General features: G+C 42.8%; 1 protein-coding gene across 1 annotated transcript; it reads left to right on the top strand.

Annotated features, from left to right (window-relative positions):
* Positions 1-948: 948 nt before the first annotated feature.
* On the top strand, positions 949-2,762 carry LOC132251405 (olfactory receptor 2A1/2A42-like; the record flags this gene model as incomplete). The annotated part of the gene is made up of 2 exons (XM_059730802.1): positions 949-1,863; positions 2,742-2,762. Coding segments are annotated over exons 1-2 (936 nt in total), but the record flags the coding sequence as incomplete, so codon positions are not given.
* Positions 2,763-19,985: the final 17,223 nt, after the last annotated feature.

The raw sequence follows: 19,985 nt of genomic DNA, 5'->3' as shown, positions 1-19,985 counted from the left end.
GCCCCTGCTCAACAGCCACTAGAAACAAGTCAGAGAAATGCAGGTGGTGGACAGTCAGGTAAGTTTTTTAGCCATAAGGTGTGACTACCCCAAACTCAAGCTAGTGCTAGCACCAGTTAACATTTGAGCAGCTTGTTGTTACAAGTATAACATGTAACAAGGCCCTAAGTCTATATACTAAATACACTGCTATACAAACACAATATGTATTATTTCCTTTTTCTTATTTAGTTTTATTCCTTTCAAGTTGCAACATTCAAGGTGGAACTAGAACTGCCTTGCTGACCTGTTCTCCACATCAAGCAGATGGGAAGTGAGATCCCATGGGTGGATCACGAGTGGAACCCCCTCCCCATTTCCTGCCCCCCCCCCAAAAAAAAATCAATTCATTTGATCTCTTTTTCTCTGGTGTGAACTCATGGAAATTCCTATTGCCAGAGAACATTTTCAATTTTCCACAAGAAAATGTAAATAATAATAAATGAATATTTATGAGATTCTGCCTCTCTCCCCTCATCCAAAACCCAGAATTTGTGTTGAAATTGTATTGATCTGGGACTTTAAACAAAATAAAAACGTTACTTCATTCTGTGCAAAAAATCATTCTGTTCAGCACTACCTACTCTGAGGTTTACTGATACAGGAAAACCAGGCCTAAGGCATTTATACAATGCATAAAAAAAATATGCTATTTCCATTTGATTTAAATGCATAGATTAACAGGAATTTAAACTTTTCAGACCAAGTATTTTGCATTAGCATCCAAAAATGCGGATATGGATATCTGTTCAAAAAATAATAAATAGGAAAACAGGGTGTCTTGGTTTGCTTTATTGGTTTCTCACATGAGCATGTGGGTTCCCTAAAACCATGCCTTTAACTACCTTACATGCTGCTTACTGATATATTTAATTATTTTTCTACTTATTCTTAGAGCAAGAAATATGGATGGGAACAGAAATGAAAAATCAGACTTTAGTGACAGAATTCATCCTTGCAGGCCTCTCCAGTAACCCAAAGATGCAGTCCTTCTTCCTTGGTCTCTTCTCCATCATTTACATCATAACCCTGCTGGGAAACTTGATCATTTTCTCCCCTATCTGCCTGGATCCTCACCTCCATACACCCATGTACTTCTTCCTCAGTAATCTCTCTCTCTTAGACATCTGTTACTCTTCCAGCACAATCTTCCACTTGCTGTCCAACTTCCTATTTCAGAGAAGAACTATATCACTGGTTGGTTGTGCAGCCCAGATGCACCTGTTTCTGGCCTTAGCAACCACAGAATGCATCCTCCTTGCAGTCATGGCATATGACCGATATACAGCTATATGTCTTCCACTGAATTACAGAGTAGTTATGAGCCAGAGGACATGTATCACACTAGCTGTGGCTTCATGGGGCTGTGGCCTTATACTGCCAATACCCCATACTATCCTGACATGGAGGCTGCCATTCTGTGGCCCCAATGTGATCAACCACTTCTTCTGTGAGATGCCTGCTGTGTTGAGGCTGGCTTGTTCTGATACGCAACTGATTGAACTAGTCACCCAGGTGGGGTGTCTGTTCACTCTCCTGGCTCCTATCACCTTCATTTTTGTTTCCTATGTGCACATCCTGGCTGCCGTTCTCAAGATCAATTCTTCCATGGGCAGACAAAAGGCCTTCTCCACCTGCTTCTCCCACCTGCTCGTGGTCGCTTTGTTCTATGGTACTGCTTTCTTCAGGTACATGCAGCCCAGCTCCTTCTGCTCCCTTGAGCTAAACAAGGTGCTCTCTCTTTTCTACACTGTTATCACCCCTATGTTAAACCCCATCATCTATAGCCTGAGAAACAAAGATGTCAAGATGGCACTGATAAAAATGCTTAGAAATGTAGGTTCCCCCAAGTAACTGAGTGTGGGGTTTTCAAAGGCACCTAATAGAGATTACATAGAGTAATATGTGTAGGAATGGAACCAGTTTATAGCAAAACCCCCAGTTTTTCTTTCTTTTAATTTTAAAATGCATTTCCTCCCCTTCCCCAACCATCTCTGACTTTATCTCTCCCTCTCTATTCCGTATAAATAAGTATAAGTGAGCTACGACATAGGATAAGCTTCAGCATTTTATTTTGGTAGCAAGTTGTATTTGTTTGAGGGTTTTTTCTCCTTTATATTGTATAATTATTATGTTTATATTGATTTTTACTGTCCATATTACTGTTTTACTGATACTATATGATTTAGCTCTGCATATGTAAGTCAGTATAAGTCATGTCAAGTTTCCATTTTGTTTGTCAAGTCTTTATCTTGCCCCCATGCCCTGTTGTGTAACCTATGACTCAGACCTACCCCTCCTATGTAACTTGGTTCCTGAATGAATGGGGATGAATGAGGGTGCTTGAGAGACAATGGCAGTAGGTCCAAAAATAGCTCCTTCTGACTGACCAAACCATAAACACCAATACCTGGACCAATGACCCAGTCCTTAGAACCACCTCAGCATTCAAGAAACAAAAGATGAGGCAACCCACCATTGTGCCAAGGCTGCACATGCTCAGTAAGAACACCTGGAACCATCTGGAACAGGACTGACATTGTCTGGACATGCCCTCCCCATAGGAGATCATAGGTCATCTGCCCCATAAAAAGGGGTAGTGAAGACTGAAGCCTGGGGATACCCTCTTCATCTGGACCAGCACCATGCCACACCACCTATCCACCCAGAGGCCCTGCCGGCGACCCCCCTCTGGACAACACCTGCTGGACAAAGACCCTTTTTCAGCCTGGATAGGTAGCTATCACCCCCACCCTCTCTTCAACCAAGGACTTGGACTCTGCTTCTCTTCCCTACCTGGACTCCAGCCCTTCCACTGAGTCTGTTTCTCCTGCTGCCATTGTGAGTGCTTGTGTGTGTGTCTGTGTGTGTGTATGGGAACCAGTAACTTCATGGGGCTGTGTAGTGTGTTGTCTGTTTAATAAACCTGTTATTTTGAAACCCTTAGTTGGGTTTTTGTCTGTTTCCTCCTCGCCACAACTTATTTGCCCCCTAAACTCCAAGCTGTCTGCCTCAGTTTCCAGCCCCAAGCTCCCAGGTTTCTGTTTCAGTTTCTTTCCTGGTTGTTTCCCCCTTGGCACCAGGCTTTTTCCCTTGCACCAGTGACCTTGAGTAACCCTGGGGCTACTTGACCTTAAGTAACCTCAAGCCTCAGTTCTGCAGCACAGCTTCTCTCTAGTCTACTAGTTCTAATCCCAGTTCCAGCAGCTTTCACTCCTTACACTTCCTCTCTCACCTTAACCTTCCCTCAGGTATCCCAAGTACCCCAAACACACACATATATACCGTTCCATCCAAGTTAGGAACTAACCTGTGTCTATGTGTAGGTGGGTGGTATGTGTGTGAACTGGTGAACACATATATATATACATATATATATATATGTGTGTGTGTGTGTGTGTGTGTGTGTGTCATCGTGTGCGTGATATATGGATTATGGATCCATGTATGTGTATGGAGTGTGTGGGTATTGACAACTGATTGTTGTCTAATTTTTGGTGTGTGGTGTGTATGTGCTTGAATTGGTGATAGGTATGCATGTGCCTAGACTGGTTTGGATGTGTATGTGCCTGAGTTGGTAGTGTGTGTGTGTGTGTATGCACCTAATGGATTTGTGTGTTTGTATATGTGCAATTGTGTCACACACCCCTGTCTAACAGCACAATATTGAGATCCTGAGAGTTGGCCTGACCCCACAGGGTAACAATTTGTCAAGTAGACATGAAAGAATGGGTGGTAATCCATAGTTTTAGATGGATTAAAAGGATAGGATTTTGAAAAATAACTATGACTAGCATCATACATTTTATTTACATGGCTTCTGTGACCTATTCACTGTTTATAGAATTGTTTCATGATCAAAAATAGGTCAAAACTCTGAATTATTAAAATGATAAAGATGAGAATGGAGCACTACTCAGTCATGCCTGTGATAGCAGATCGGAGATAATGGTTACATGCCTTGATTTTCAAAGTTCTATTCCTTCGCATCTAAAAAAGGAAGTAGTAAAATTAGAAAAGGGACAGGGAATGGCAATCAAGATGATCAAGGATATGGAGCAGCTACTAGGGATGTGTGAAGTGGGCCCTATTCAGTTTGGATTTGGCCTGAATCAGGGACAGTGATTTGATTTGTTGATTTGGATCACTGTCCCTGATTGAATTCAGTCGAATCCAAAACTGGAGATTCAATGCTGGTTCAGAGAATCAGCTTTTCGGACATAGACACAGTTTTAAAAGTTTTTCTACATACCTTGATGTACCAGCATGTGATCACTGCAATTCTGGGGTGCATGGAGCATCCCACAGGAGCACTGGGGTGGGGGGGCGGGAGGGGTTCCATGTACTCAGCAGCAAACCCAGAAATGGACTGGAATTAGTTCTGGTCCACTTCTGGGTCTGCTGGGGTGCATGCTGCCCTGCCCCACCCCACACCTCCCTCACTTGGTGATCAGCCACAGGGGGACCCTGGATGGCCCCCCACCAGACCCAGAAGGCCCTAGACCCTGACTGCCCCCCTGAGACCAATCACAGAGCCAAGGGAGTATGGGGGGGGGCAGGGACAATGTGCTCTCCAGTGGACCCAGAAGTGAACCAGAAGAACTTTTGGTTCACTTACGGGTCTGCTGCTCAACATGCTGTGGAGCTCCCTGTGCTTCTGTGGGACACTCTATCCACTCCAGCATCGCAGCACACATGAGCCCTTGCTACCTAGAGATACGTAGAAAAAACATTTAAAACTGTCTCTATGTCTGAATCACTGAATCTTTACAAATCTCTCCGAATTGATTTGTAATCTGATTCAATTCAGAGAAATGAAAGGCTCCTCTGAATTGATTCAGATTTGGAGATTCGACCACTGAATAAGGCTGAAAATCTGTAAATCTAATCAGGAACCAAAGCTTCACACAGCCCTAGCAGCTACTATACCCAAAGAAACTGAGAAGGCTAGGATTCTTAAGACTGGAAGGGATGAAGGTTGGTGAGAGATATGATAGAGTTCTATCATGGAGAGTGTGAACAAGGTGAATAGGGGACTTTAATTCACCAAGTACAATAATACTAGAACTAAGGGGTCACCTACATTCCTATTTCAGCTGCTGAAAGAGCACATGCCTGCATGTGTGGATGCACACAAAGAGGGATTTGGTAATGATTTTCAGTTATTTGAAGGGTAGTTATGAAATGATGGTGATAAACATTTCTCTATGGCTTCAGGGGAGAGGGCAAAGACTAAAATTGCAACACAGGAAATTTAGGTTGGCTTTTGGGGAAACCATTCTAGCTATGAGGGTGGTTAAGCACTGTACCATTAACAGGTTGTAGAATTTGCATCCTTGGAAGTTTTTAAGAGAAAGTTAAACAGTCATATTTTAAATATAAGTTTACTACTTTCTGTAAAAAAAAACCCACAGTCCTTTTGGCAGTACCTTCTCTGGAGTTTACAGGTACAGGAAAACAAAGATTCAGACATTTATGTAATGTACTAATAATGTGTCTCATGCATCATTTCCATTCAGTTTAAACAAATAAGTTAACAGGGCCCTTTAAACCTTTCAGGCCAAGTATTTTGAATTAGCATCCAAAAATGCAGATATGGCAATCTATTCAGGAAAAAAAATAAATATAAAAATGGAGTGTCCTGGCTCCATTGCTGGTTTTGCAGATTAACATATTGTTTCTCTGAAACCATGCCTTTAACTCCCTTCCATGCTGCTTACTGATATATTTTACTATTTATCTATTTATTCTTAGAGCAAGAAATATGGATGGGAACAGAAATGAAAAATCAGACTCTGATGACAGAATTCATCCTTGCAGGCCTCTCCAGTAACCCAAAGATGCAGTCCTTCTTCCTTGGTCTCTTCTCCATCATTTACATCATAACCCTGCAGAAACCTGATCATTTTCTCCCTTATCTGCCTGGATCCTCACCTCCATACACCCATGTACTTCTTCCTCAGTAATCTCTCTCTCTTAGACATCTGTTATTCTTCCAACACTATCTTCCGCTTGCTGACTAACTTCCTATTTTAAAGAAGAACTATATCACTGGTTGGTTGTGCAGCCCAAATGTACTTGTTTCTGGCCCTAGACACCACAGAGTGCATCCTCCTTGCAGTCATGGCATACGATCGATATGTAGCTATATGTCTCCCACTAAATTATAGAGTGGTTATGAACCAGAAGACACGTGTCACAGTAGTAGTGGTCTCATGGGGCAGTGGCTTAGTAGTGCCCGTACCATTTACTGTCCTGACATGGAGGCTGCCATTCTGTGGCCCCAATGTGATCAACCACTTCTTCTGTGAGATGCCTGCTGTGTTCAAGCTGGCTTGTTCTGATACACAACTGATTGAACTAGTCACTCAGGTGGGGTGTTTCTTCACAGTACTGGCCCCTATCACCTTCATTTTTGTATCCTATGTGCACATCCTGGCTGTCATTTTGAAGATGAACTCTTCCATGGGCAGGCAGAAAGCCTTCTCCACCTGCTTCTCCCAACTTCTCGTGGTTGCTTTGTTCTATGGTACCGCTTTCTTCAGGTACATGCAGCCCAGCTCCCTCCACACTCCTGTGCTGAACAAGGTGCTGTCCCTTTTCTACACTGTTCTCACCCTCATGTTCAACCCTGTCATCTACAGCCTGAGAAACAGAGATGTCAAGATGGCCCTGTTAAAAATGCTTAGAAATGTAGGTTTCCCCCAAGTAACTGAGTGTGGGGTTTTCAAAGGCACCTAAGAGACATTACATAGAGTAATATGCATAAAAATTGAAACAGGTTTTGGGTAGGCATGAAAGAATAGGTCATCATCAATAGGCTCAGGCGTGTTAAAAGGAAAGAACATTTAAAAAAAACAACTATGATTTATATCTTACCTTGCATTTACATTGCACTTTACATTATCCATGTGTCTTATGTTACCTATTCACTGTTTATATAATTGCTTCTTATGCAAAAGTAGATCAAAACACTGCATTATTATAAGGGTAAAGCTGAGAGTGAAGTATTACTCAGTCATGGCTTTGATGGCAGTTTGGATATAATGGATGAAGACCTTGTTTTTCACATTTCAGTTCCCTCATGACTTAAAAAAGGAAGTAGTAGAATTAGAAAAGGGACAGAGAATGGCAACCAAGATGACCAGGGATATGGAGCAGCTACCATACCCAAAGTAACTGAAAAGGCTAGGACTCTTCAGTTTGGAAGGGATGAAGATTGGTGAGAGAAGTGATAGACTTCTATCATGGAGAGTGTGAACAAAGTAAATAGGGAACTTTAACTCACCAAGTCCAATAATACTAGAACTAGGGGGTCACCTACTGAAAATAGAAGGAGATAGGTATAAAGCTAGCAAAAGACATGTATTTATTTATTTATTTATTTTGCACAATTTATAGTTAACTGGTAAAACTCATTACCACAGAATGCTGTAGAGATTGATAGTATAGCTAGGTTTGAAAAGGGACTAGAGTTATGGAAGATAGATCTATTAATAACTTTTGAACAGAACAGTGAGGGATATATCCTCTGGCATCTCTAAACTAATGGTGGTGGATGCAAGGGTGGGCTATGAATAGGGTTGGACTGTATGTACCTGAAGAAAGCACTTTGGATGTGCCCTGTTCAGTGCTGTTCCTCTAAAGCCTCCACAACTGACAGTGTTGGAGACAGGATACCAGGCTTGGAAGACCATTGGTCTAATCTAGTAGGACCCTTTTTATGTTCTTAGGAGTGGATAAAATCCATGCATAGTTCATTTCTGAAGTGGATAAGGTGATGTGGTATAGTTACATAGCTCTAAATTTAAGACCTCTTTTGGATTTATGGTGCAGTTTGCCCCTGTTACTCTAGCTGCAAACAGAGCCCCTTGGGCATTCAATATGGAGAGGCAAATGACAGTTACATGTGATGTGTACCAAATTACCCTATCCTGCTCTTTTGGCTACAGCAACTGGTGTGCCTTGCCTGTGTTGGGGTGCTACATTTGGGTGGCCTTATAATTAAGTCTGCGTAGCACTGAAGACAGTAACCAATTTCCTGCTCCCACATATTTCCCTCCATTATCTGCCCTGAGTCCAGCTACAGCAGAAGCCTGCCTAGCCAGTGTAGCAGAAAGCCCCCTTTTCCTCTTGCCTGCATTTGCTTTACCCTCTTTAGATATGTTTCTCCTCTTCTACATTTTCTTCCTTCCTCTTTCTTTCACTATAAGATAAGGAATTGTGTTTTAAAGTTTGTATGTGTGCATTTTGTATCTCCCCTTGTATTTTGATATTTTATCTATTTGTGTGACATGGCATTACTCTTGTAGCTTATATTTTATACTCCTCACCTTTCAACTAAATGTGTTTAGTTTTAGAAGTAAGTTATACACTGTAACAATGTTAACAAGGGCAGGAATCAAACCCCCCACTTCCCTGTATCAGGCGGGCCCCTGAAAGAGCAAGTGAATCAGTGATTGAATGCATAACACAGTAGCAGGCTTCAGTAACAAGCGGCAATTAACACGTAGGGAAACTGCAGATCAACCAATGGAAGAAATCAATAGGAGACAATGTAACAACTGGGAATTCTCTCAACTTCACTGTTCAAGGGCTAGAAGCCCTGGTCTGAGTTAATCAATACCGGAGACCAACTTTTGGGGCTGAATATCTCCAGATCGACCTCTCCCAGAGCCCTATTCAAAATTCATCAACCGACCCCCAAACCTGCACGTACATGCGGACAACCCCTGGGGCTGACAGATGCCATCCACCAAGGAGGAAGTCCCACGAGGGTCAACGACCCCTGGATTGAGCAAACCTGAAAACTGGGGAGTCACCAAAGTCTGCCAAGGACAGATAAAAAGCAGTGAAAAGTGACCCTCAGCAGAGTCCTCTTGATCTCCAGCTCGACCAGTACCCGACCTGTCCAGCCAGAAGGACCAGCCAGCGATCCCCTTCTGAAGGATAACACCATGATGGAAGAAGTCTCAACTGGCCATCAATGGCAGACGCTAGCACTTGTGAGATAGGTATACCCGATGCTACTGTGTGTGTGCATGTGTGTGTGTGTGAGGGGACCAGCCCCAAGGTTTATGATTTGACTTCATTAGAGTGTTTCAATTCACCTAATAAACTAGAATTTTAAGGATCCCGAGCTGGACATTTGTAGCCAACACCAGGACAACAATTCAAACCAGTTCTGGGTGAGTGGGGTCTAGAACTTGGACAGGTTTTCTGTGAAGACCCTGGGCATGGACAAGATTGTGTACCTTGAAGGTATAAGAACTAATACCCTCTCAGGGATCTGGGACTAAAGAGAACCAAACAGAGGTTTGTGGTATGAGTGTAGGAACTGAGGGAACTCTCTTTCTGGCATGTAAGGGGGAGTCAGCCAGTCATACAGAGGGCTTCACACTCAGACCACTTGGTAGAAGGAGCCTGTTCCTGGTGGCCATCCATAGTCCTTGGCAGACAACTGTCTCTTCTTGGTTATGAAGCACACTACCTGGCAAGAAGATGGGCTGTCCATTTTCCAGGGCCTGGACATGGAATCTTTGGCTGATCAGCTCCCCAACTGGCCTGTTCTCTAGTTCATTGGACTATACAGTTATCCAATTAGGAGATCCATAGTTAGCTTCCCTGGTTTTATACTCTGAAGCAAACCTGCTCTATCCCTTAAAGCTTGGCACCCTTATTCCTGTGTGTTTCCAGGTACTCTGAATCATTTGACAGGCCAGATGCTTGATCTGTCTCTTTCCTCACATAGCCAGCTCCCTGTTCATCTCACCAGTAAGCAAATTCCCTAGTTAACTGACTCCTTATCTGCCCAGGGTGCCACCTGTAGGACAAGTAGGTTCTCCATTTTGCCAGTTTTTTTCTGTCTCAATATATGTCTCTGGCCAGATACTCAGCTGGTGAATGGCTGAGAGAGCTGCCCAACTGCACTGCTTTCCAAGAGCAAGGAGGCCTGCTGGAATGTTCTTTGAAAGTTCAAACTATTTTGATTTGCATTTTTTAAATGTTGTAATAAAAACATGTAATTTCCTGTATTCTTAAATGTATTTTCAGAGTTATGTTTAAAAAAAAAAAAAGTCCTTATGAATGTTCTTCTTTTGTTTCAGATTAGGGTTCCAGTGCACCAAACTGGCTATTTTTTTACACCCTAATACCAGAAGTCAATGAAGCTGAACAGGAGCTAATGTTCCTACACGTCTTGTGGAAATTTTTACTTCTGATCAAAAATCTATAAACACATACTCTATTCTTTGTTGTATAAAATGACTAAATGACTCCAAGAAGGAATGTAAAATTTGACGAGGTCTCACTTGAAGAAATATTTCCAGTTTTGTGGGTGATCCTGCAGGAAAGGCGTGGATAAATTAGAATGAGAAAGATACAAAAATCATTGGCTGTCTAGGAAACATAACTTACAAGAAAAGGTTGAGGGAATTGGGACTATTTAGCTTAAAGAAGACTCAAAGGGCATGTTCAGACAAGGGCGCACGTGACTCGTGTGATATCTCAAACCAGTTTGAGATGCTGCAAGAGGTCTGCTGAAAACAGAACATTTTCCCCCACACTACATAGTTGCAGTGAGGGCTCTAAATTTGATACCTAGATTTCCCCCTGAAAAAAGTGGAGCAGGGTACGGTTCCCCGCCATGCCCTGAAGCAAGCCAGGGGAACCTCCAGAGATGCTCTGGCATCTGGCTGTGTTTCTGTGAGGGGCAAACAGGAACAGCACAAGCCTGTGACCTGAGCACTGTTCCCAGTAAGTAGGGACTGGAAATGTGGGGGATGGCAGAGGGGTTGTAGATGTGTAGGATTGTGTAGGTGTGGGAGGGCTGGTCAGGGGGCATGGCCCCACAGCCCCCCTCACCCACAACAGCAGTGGCCATGGGATGCTCAGGGCCCACTGCAGCCAAAGTCCCACTGCAGTGCAGCATGGTCCGGATCACCTCAGAGCTGTCACCGCCTATGCCACCTGTTGCAGGTCCAGGCTGGCTCAGCATGGCATGGGACAGCATGGAGCCATGTGGCTTCAGGCAGCAGCAGGACTGCTCAGGCTGTCACCTGGGGTCTGGCCTTGCTCACAGGGACCATGTGCCATGCCAGATTGGGTCCTGTCTCCATGGGCCCCATGCGCCATTGGCCTGGGCCAGTTCCATTGAGGCAAGACCTGGCCCAGTGTGACACACAGTTCCTGAGAGTGGGACCAGGTCCTGGGTGACAGTCCAAATAGCCTCAGTGTTGCCTGAAGATGCATGGCCCTGCGTCATGCCCAGCTGAACTGGGCCGTTACCGCAACAGGTAGCACCAGTGGCACCAGGTCTGAGGCAATCGTGGCCATGCTGCACTGTGGGGAGGCTCTGGCCACAGTGGACCCTGAGCAGCCCACAGCCACTGCTGCTGCAGGGTTGAGCCATGGGCCCTGCGGAACGGGGGGGCATGAGGGCCCTGCAGGAGGCACATGAGGTCCTTATGGGGGCATCTGGGCCCTGGGTGGGGGGGGGGGGAATGCATGAGGGCCCTGCAAGGTACATAGGAAGATCCTGTGGGGGAGCACATGGGCCCCATGGGGGTGCATTAAGGCCCAGCTGGGGGACAGGTGGCCCTCTGGGAAGTAAATGAGGGCCCTGTGGGGGGCATGTGGGCCCTGTGGGGGGAAGCTGTAGGCCCTATGGGAGGGCGGTCCATGTACTGTGGGGGGGCTGCACCCTGTGGGGGGTCAGGGGACCCACTCCCCAAAGCAGCCCTCACCAGGGCAGGTTTTTATATTGCTGGAACCAGTACAGGTGCTGGCCCCAGGCTCTAGCTCCCCCTGGCTTCAGATACGAGAGGAGCTGGGCAGGGTTATTGCGCCCCAAGTTGTACAACTTGCCCCACACCAAAGTGCATGTCCGGGCATGTGCACTGAGGCAAAAATCCCCAGTTTAAATTTGTGCCATTCCTATTTGAGCTGCTGAAAGAGCACACGCCTGCATATGTGGATGCGTGCAAAGAGGGATTTGGTAATGGTTTTCAGTTATCTGAAGGGTATTTATGAAGTGATGGTGATAAATGTTTCTCTATTGCTTCAGGGGAGAGGGCAAGGACTTAAATTGCAACCTAGGAAATTTAGACTGGCTTTTGAGGAAATCATTCAAGCTATGAGGGTGGTTAAGCACTGTATCATTAACAGGTTGTAGAATTTGCATCCTTGGAAGTTTTTAAGAGAAAGTTAAATAGTCATAGGTCTGGAGATTTTAGACAAGGTTGATCATGAGCAGGAGGCTGCACTATGAAATGCTGACTTAACTATTTTCATGTTTGAAAAGTTTTAAGAAGTGTTATCTTTTCTCTGTTTTTAAACTTTCTAAAATTTTCTCACCACTTTTCTAATAAAAAAAAAAGAGATGAAAGGAAAAGTGGAAATAAAAGAAAAAAATGAGAGGAACCCCCACGTTTTTATTTTTAAATGAAATAAAGTTTTTAATTTAATTTTGAGGGGGTGGGAAATCATACTGGAATTTACTTTAAATATGGAAATCAAAAAGGGGCTTTCTAAATAAGAAAAAGTCCTGCTTTTTCTTTCTTTTTCTTGAAAACATTTGGAGAAACAATTGAAACTTTCTTTATTAACCTCTATCAGATGAAAGGCAGTATGGTGAGGAATTTGCCCAACAAGGAAACCAGAAGATTAGCTAGTAAAAAATAAAAGTATGTACATCTGCTATTTTGGAGAGTGTATGCAATATGGAAACTGAGTCACAAACACTATAACAATGTACATTTTTATTTAATCCTCCAGAAGTCCATTGTTTTAAATAATTTTTCTTTGATAATATGTGCTTCTATACATGCCATTAAGGTGATGTAATGAGCTCCGGCACAGTTTGTGCCATTGTCAGCTGCTCCTGGGCACAGCATCTGCACATCCAGGACCACAGCAGTTTGAGCCAGGGCTGAACAACCGCAGGCTGGCAGCAGGCTCAGAGAGAGGGGGCCGGGGAGGAGGGTCAGACCTGGGATCTGAGTGGTGGCATCTGGCAATAATGGGGCTGACCAAAAGTGTGGAGCTATGGGACTGCCCCCCCAAGCCTGATGCCAGAGGCTGCTCTGCTGGGACTCATACTGCTGCATCCACACACGTGTTTCTGCACAGTAAATGACTACGCCATGACAGGACTATCTTACAGCGGAGTTAATTCATTTACTGCACCTAATACTAGTGCATGTGTAGATAGTGATGCTTTACTGCAGAGCTAATTAGTCAATACCACAGTAAAGTGCATGTGTAGATGCCCCCATTGAGTACCAGATCATCCAGTTATTGTACATTAACATATCTATACTGATCCTAGCTTTTATCACTTGTGGATCTGATCATTTGCTATTTCATTTCTAAATTTACTTTAAGGATATAGAGTGTATTTTTCCTCTCAACTTTGTTACAAAAGGTGTTTATGTTCTAGTTTCTAATGCATTTAGTGTTTTATCAGTTCTGCATCCTAACGCTCAGCAACTGAAATCTCTAAGGAAAATTGGTTAAATACTCTTGCCTAATTCATGATGTTGTCATTCAGAGACGGAAAAGGAAAAAATCCTTATATGGGAGGTTTGTAAAGTCTTATGTGTGGATGCTTTAGTGGTTTAGGATGTTATGAACAGGAAGAAAGTAGACAGTGAATAGGTAGGAGCACGTCAGCTACTCTGGGTCATCTAATTCCATTGTGAAATGCAGAAAGAAAAGCAGCAGAACTCGTGGTTTAACCTGGAATAGCAACGCTAATGAAGGACAGCCTGGGTACAGGCACTGGGCACTAGTAATTTGAAGGAATTAATGTTCTGTTTATTTTGTGGGGTTTTTCACCACACTGAACCTTTCTGTATACTATTAGAACAAATGAGCCAAAAAATATTGAATCAGTCAACATGGTGTTTTTCAGTCTTTTCAAACCACCCACTTAGAATTTGACAATTTTAAAATTTGTTCTACTAGATGTGCTAAAATTGGGAAAAAGTCATATTGAATAAGAACATTACACTTTTTACCTTTTAATATTTTATCTTTTCAATAAATCTTAAAAATTTTCATTATTCAAAAATAACACTTTTCAGCACATGGCTTGCATGTTGGCAAATCATCATTTTCTAAAAAAGGCAATTTATTGTAATTAGTTTAACGGGAAAAAAATTTAAAAGTGTATCTCTGCTTGCCCTTTCTCCCTCTATGTTCTCTTCTTTGTCTTCTCTTTCTGTGGTCCAAACTTGATGCTACTCCTCCCTTTTCATGTGGCCCTAACGTAAACATTTCAGGCCAATCACTTGTGATTCCATCTCATAATACATAATATAATGGGGATAGTGTCTACCTACTTCAGTAAAGTGGTCTTTGAAAAAAGGACATACCAACATACCAACTTGTGATGGATAGAAGCATCAACTAGTTATACTAAACCTTTGGAAAAGCACTAATGATCCCATCATTTTGCTAGAAATGATTTTAAATCAAATTAAAAGAAAATGCCTGGACAAAAAACAAACAAACAAGCAAACAAAAAACCCAGGATGCCAACAGTCAGGGAGGGACTTTTCCCCAGGTTAGGTTGGCAAGGATATTCTATTCTCCCTTTAAAACCCCTTTTAGTAGAGTTACAGAATATTTTACACAACATATTGTATTTTCCTCTGACATTGAAAAGACTCTTGGTATTGGTGGCACCCTGCTCTTTTCCTGTGGTATACTGACTCAAATCTTCTTTCTTATTTCACCTCTAAGCTGCTTTACAGAGCATGGAATGGATACTCTTGCAGACTTCCAGCTTTGGATATTTCTCTAGAGAGAGTGAAAGAGTGTAGGTCAGGTTAATACCTTAGAAGCTAACTGGCTCAGAAAGGCTGAGTTTTTGTTCACAGCAGCCTATTTTGTCTGATGCCAGGAACAGATTTTGCAGAAAGAATGGATTTAACATAGATCTGAATTTAAATACAAAAGAAAGGAAAAGGCAGAGGGGGCACTGCTGAAGAGGCAAAGGTGGGTTGTAAAAGTCAGTAGGGGATAGTAAAATATAGTTGGAGTTAAAAGATAGTATGGGTAATAAGATAAAAATCCATAGTCTCCAATGAGACCATGTTAGACTAAATCTAGTCCTTGATTTCTTGTTTTGCAATGTTATGTTCAGGTTAGCTTTTGAAGGCAGCTACTTTAAAGTCATTGAGAGTCCAGAGAGGTGAACAGGTTCTGCCACAAGCTTTTTTGCAGTTCTGGAACTGAGGTCAAATCAGTGTCCATTCATTTCTTTACACAGGAATTGTCCCATCTGGTGCATGTAGAGAGCAGAGGGTCACTTTAAGCAGGTGCTGGTGTATGTGATGCTGGTATAGGGGTAGGTGAATGAATCCCAGGTGTTATATTCTATGTGGCTTGGTCAACTGAAGATGTGGTCTATATTCATGAGAGGGCACAGCTGAGATCTTGGTCTATATAAAGCCCTGATGACTTTGACTTGATGTGAATTAGATTTAAATAGTATGTTGCTACAACATTGCAAAACAAGAAATCATACACAGACTGGATTGTGTTAAATGTGGTCTGAGCAGAGACTATGGATCTTATCCAGTTACTTGGAGTAGACTTTTACTTTTGTCTCCCTCAAGGTGTTTATTTGCTTTTGACGTTCTCAACCCACCTTTTGCCTGTCACAGCACTGTTCCCTCTTCTGTCCATTTCCTTTTGACTTAAATTTGTCTCTATCTAAAAGCCTTTCTATGTACAACTCGATTCCTAACATTTGACAAAGCTAGCTGTGGCCTACAAAATCTCATTCCTTTCTTAATTCATTTGTTTTTAAAGGGCTACCCTTCTATACCATCTGCCTGACTTCAAATTAACATTGTTACCATTTCCCTATACAGACTGTTTGTTTAGGTGGCTTTAGGTGGCTTAAATTTATGCCTCTCCAGGGCAGGTTTATCTCTGATCCGTGTTACGGAGCTCTTGTTCCATTAATGTCTGGCCTTTCACTGCAAATGAGCTACCCAAGATCTAATCCTCCAGCATGCCAGGATACAAGTGTTTCCTTCCACCTGTTTCTTTTCAGTGTGGAAAAACATTCCACACTCCAAATACTACTGCCCATGAGGGTCCTGGCACCAAGTCAACTCATCCTCTGCCCCAAGGGGTCCGACCTCTCCTTTCCCACCACAAGTGGTGCAACCCCATACAAACAGTCTGCATAGAACATGACATCTAGCCAGATTGCAGGGAATGGATGGATTCAGAAGTGGAGTCCAGATAGGCTGGGGGGGGCAGCAACAAGGTTGGGAGCCACATTGGTCCTCATGAGCTGGGACTTTTTTCTTGGTGCAGGGGCAGTAGCTACCCAAAAGCACCTTCCTTCATCACTGCCACCTCCCAGTCGCTCCGGGAAGCCCAACCCTGCACAGCCCAATTCCAAATACCTTTATTTCTTTTCATTATTTTTACTTATTTTTATTTTATTATTCAGTGGGTAGCTGACTTCATTTCACCCCATTACCTTACCACCTCCCATTTCATTAACCACCTCCATTCCATTCACTCTCTGCCACCCTGCTTCATGCTCCTGCCCCACTCCATGCCACCTCTCACATGTTCCCACCTAGAGCAGGAGCAGAGGCCTGTCCTGGATCACCAGCTTTGGAGTGGCAATTCATACCTCTAGCTCCTTGTCCAGCCCCTGCTCGCCAGCCTTCTTGGGGCAAGTCACAGCTGTACAGGTCGGATCAGCCAAAGAAGTTTTTAATCTTAAATTTTTTACTGCTCCAAACTCAAGCTAGGGCTGACAGACACCAACATTTGAGAAGCTCAAAGTGCAACATGTAACGAGTGCTTAAATCTATCCATGGATACAGTAATATACAAGTACAATATGTATCTCTCCTGTTTCTTATTTAATCTTATGCCTTGCAAGTTGCAGTAAATGAACCATAACTGGACCTGCTCTGTTGATGAGTTTTCGACTCTAAGCAGATGGGAAGAGAGATCTCTGTAGCATAAGTGGAACCCTCCTGAAGAAAATCTTTTTTTTTTTTATCTTGTTTTTTGTCCTGGTTGTTGTTGTTGTTTTGTTTTGTTTTTTGTTTGCAGGGGAGGAGGTTGTTTTTTACTTGGTGAGGTGGGAGGGGTTTGGGGATTTTTTTGGTCTCTGACTTAACTTTATTGGAAATTCGTGTTGTCCAATAAAATATTCATTTTTATACAATAAAATATAAAATAATATTTTAATATTTATGAGTTTCTGCCCCTCTCCCCTCACCCAAAAACAGAATATGTGTTGATTTTTATTTTTATGTGACATTGTATTTTAACTATAAGATTACTAGTTTCTATGAAAAAAAACGAAAACATTCTTTTTGGTAGTACCTTCTCTGGAGTTTACAGGTACAGGAAAACAAAGATTAAGACATTTATGCAATATACCAATAATGTGCTCAGCACATCATTTCCATTCAATTTAAATGCATAAACTAACAGGGCCCTTTGAAACATTCAGGGTAAGTAAAAGCTTACAATACAGTAAAAGCTCTGTTATCCAGCATACCCTGGGAATGGGGGGTGCTGGCTAACAAAATATTCTGGTTAATTGATCGGCCCGAACAGGCGTCCTTGCCTGTTCGAGCTGCTGCTTCTCCTACTGCATCTGGGGCATTGCCACGCCTCCTGCAGCATCACCTCCATTCCTGCAGCCTCACTGGTCCACGGGGAGGTGGGCCCTGTGAAGCCTGTTATGCCCCCAGGCTGTGGGGGCTCGGCAGTGCAGGCTGCTTGGGCCTGGGCCATGGGAGCTCAGAGAAACTGGAAGTGCCCACTGTGGGCACTTCCAGTTTCACTTTACCTCTCAAGCCAGCATGCTGGTTAATAGAAAGTGCCAGCTTGTAAGGTGGTGGGTAGTATAGCATTAGCATCCCAAAATGCAGATATGGCAGTCTGTGCAAGAAAAGAATAAATATGAAAATGGGGTGTCCTGGCTGCTATTATTGGTTTTCAGATTAACGTATTGTATCTCTAAAACCATGCCTTTAACTACCTTACATGCTGCTTTCTGATATATTGAATCATTTATCTATTTATTCTTAGAGCAAGAAACATGGATGGGAACAGAAATGAAAAATCAGACTTTAGTGACAGAATTTATCCTTGCAGGCCTCTCCAGTAACCCAAAGATGCAATCTTTCCTCCTTGGTCTCTTCTCTATCATTTACATCATAACCCTGCTGGGAAACTTGATCATTTTCTCCCGTATCTGCCCAGATCCTTACCTCCATACACCCATGTACTTCTTCCTCAGTAATCTCTCTCTCTTAGACATCTGTTATTCTTCCAACACTATCTTCCGCCTGTTGTTGAACTTCCTATTTCAGATAAAAACGATATCACTGGTTGGCTGTGCAGCCCAAATGTACATGTTTCTGGCCCTAGCCACCACAGAGTACATCCTCCTTGCAGTCATGGCACATGATCAATATGTAGCTATCTGTCTCCCACTGAATTACAGAGTGGTTATGAACTAGAAGACACGTGTTACACTAGCAGTGATCTCATGGGGCAGTGGCTTAGTAGAGCCCATAACATTTACTATCCTGACATGGAGGCTGCCATTCTGTGGCCGCAATGCTATCAACCACTTCTGTGAGATGCCTGCCATGTTGAAGCTGGTTTGTTCTGATACACAACTGATTGAACTGGAGTCCCAGGTGGGGCATTTCTTCACTCTACTGGCCCCTATCACATTCCTTTTTGTTTCCTATGTGCACATCTTGGCTGTCTTTTGGAAGATGAATTCTTCTGTGGGCTGGCAGCCTTCTCCACCTACTTCTCCCACCTGCTCACGGTCGCTTTATTCTATGGTACTGCTTTCTTCAGGTACATACAGCACAGCTCCCTCCACACTCCTGTGCTGAACTCCCTTTTCTGCACTGTTCTTACCCCCATGTTCAACCCTGTCATCTACAGCCTGAGAAACAGAAAGGTCAAGACAGCCCTGGTAAAAATGCTTAGAAACGTCAATTTCCTGCAGATAACTGAGCGTGGGGTTTTCAAAGGCACCTAAGAGACATTACATAGAGTAATATGCACAAAAATGGAAAGAGTTGTCAGGTACGCATGAAAGAATAGGTGGTCATCAATAGGCTCAGAAGCGTGAAAAGGAGAGAGCATTAAAAAACAACAACTATGATTTGTATCTTACATTGTATTTACATTACATCTTACACTATCCATGTGTCTTATGCTACCTAGTCACTGTTTATAGAATTGCTTCTTATGCAAAAAATAGATGTGCAGAACTGAAGTCAGAAACCATCTCTTCCTCCTGGCCCCACTTATTTCTCTCCCTTCTCTGCCTTGAGGTCCAGCTTCACCTGAAGGCTGCCTAACCTGTTTATTGCTAGCTAGAACACTGTACTAAGACATGCAGGTTCAAACCCTTTTTGGGTGAGTGGGGTCCAGATCCTGGGCAGGTTCTCTCTTATTATTTTGAGTATAGTTTAATAACCTACATTCATGCAGTATACAGAGTAATGCAACTCAAAACTACCCATCTAGATCACTCCTGAGTGTGCGTGCTCAATAGTCATATGGATGCTTACACATTTCCTGTGCACATGGAGAAAAAACACAAATTATTCAAAGGCAGCAGAAATGGTTGAAAAACTGCCTTTTGGATTCTGGATTATTCAGTTAAATTTGAATACTGAACTCCTGTATGCTTCTTAATACAAATTATTGTTTGATCGCTTAATCTTACATTAAAATTTATAAATGAATACATTACTTACTGTTTACTTTAATTTAAGGCATCTATTGATTTTTTTTAATTGTTCGGGGGGGAGGGGGAAGGGGAGGTTGTGTGCATTTCCAGAGAAAAATGGCCATGATTTAATCATTATCTTTTTTTTTTCATTCTCATCTTTGTTCAGGATAGTTTCTGTTCAGTTGTA

This window comes from Alligator mississippiensis, chromosome 7 (assembly GCF_030867095.1).
Source record: "Alligator mississippiensis isolate rAllMis1 chromosome 7, rAllMis1, whole genome shotgun sequence".
Lineage (NCBI taxonomy): Eukaryota > Metazoa > Chordata > Crocodylia > Alligatoridae > Alligator > Alligator mississippiensis.
The sequence above is the reverse complement of the archived record's forward strand: the minus strand, read 5'-3'. Positions and strand labels throughout refer to the sequence as shown.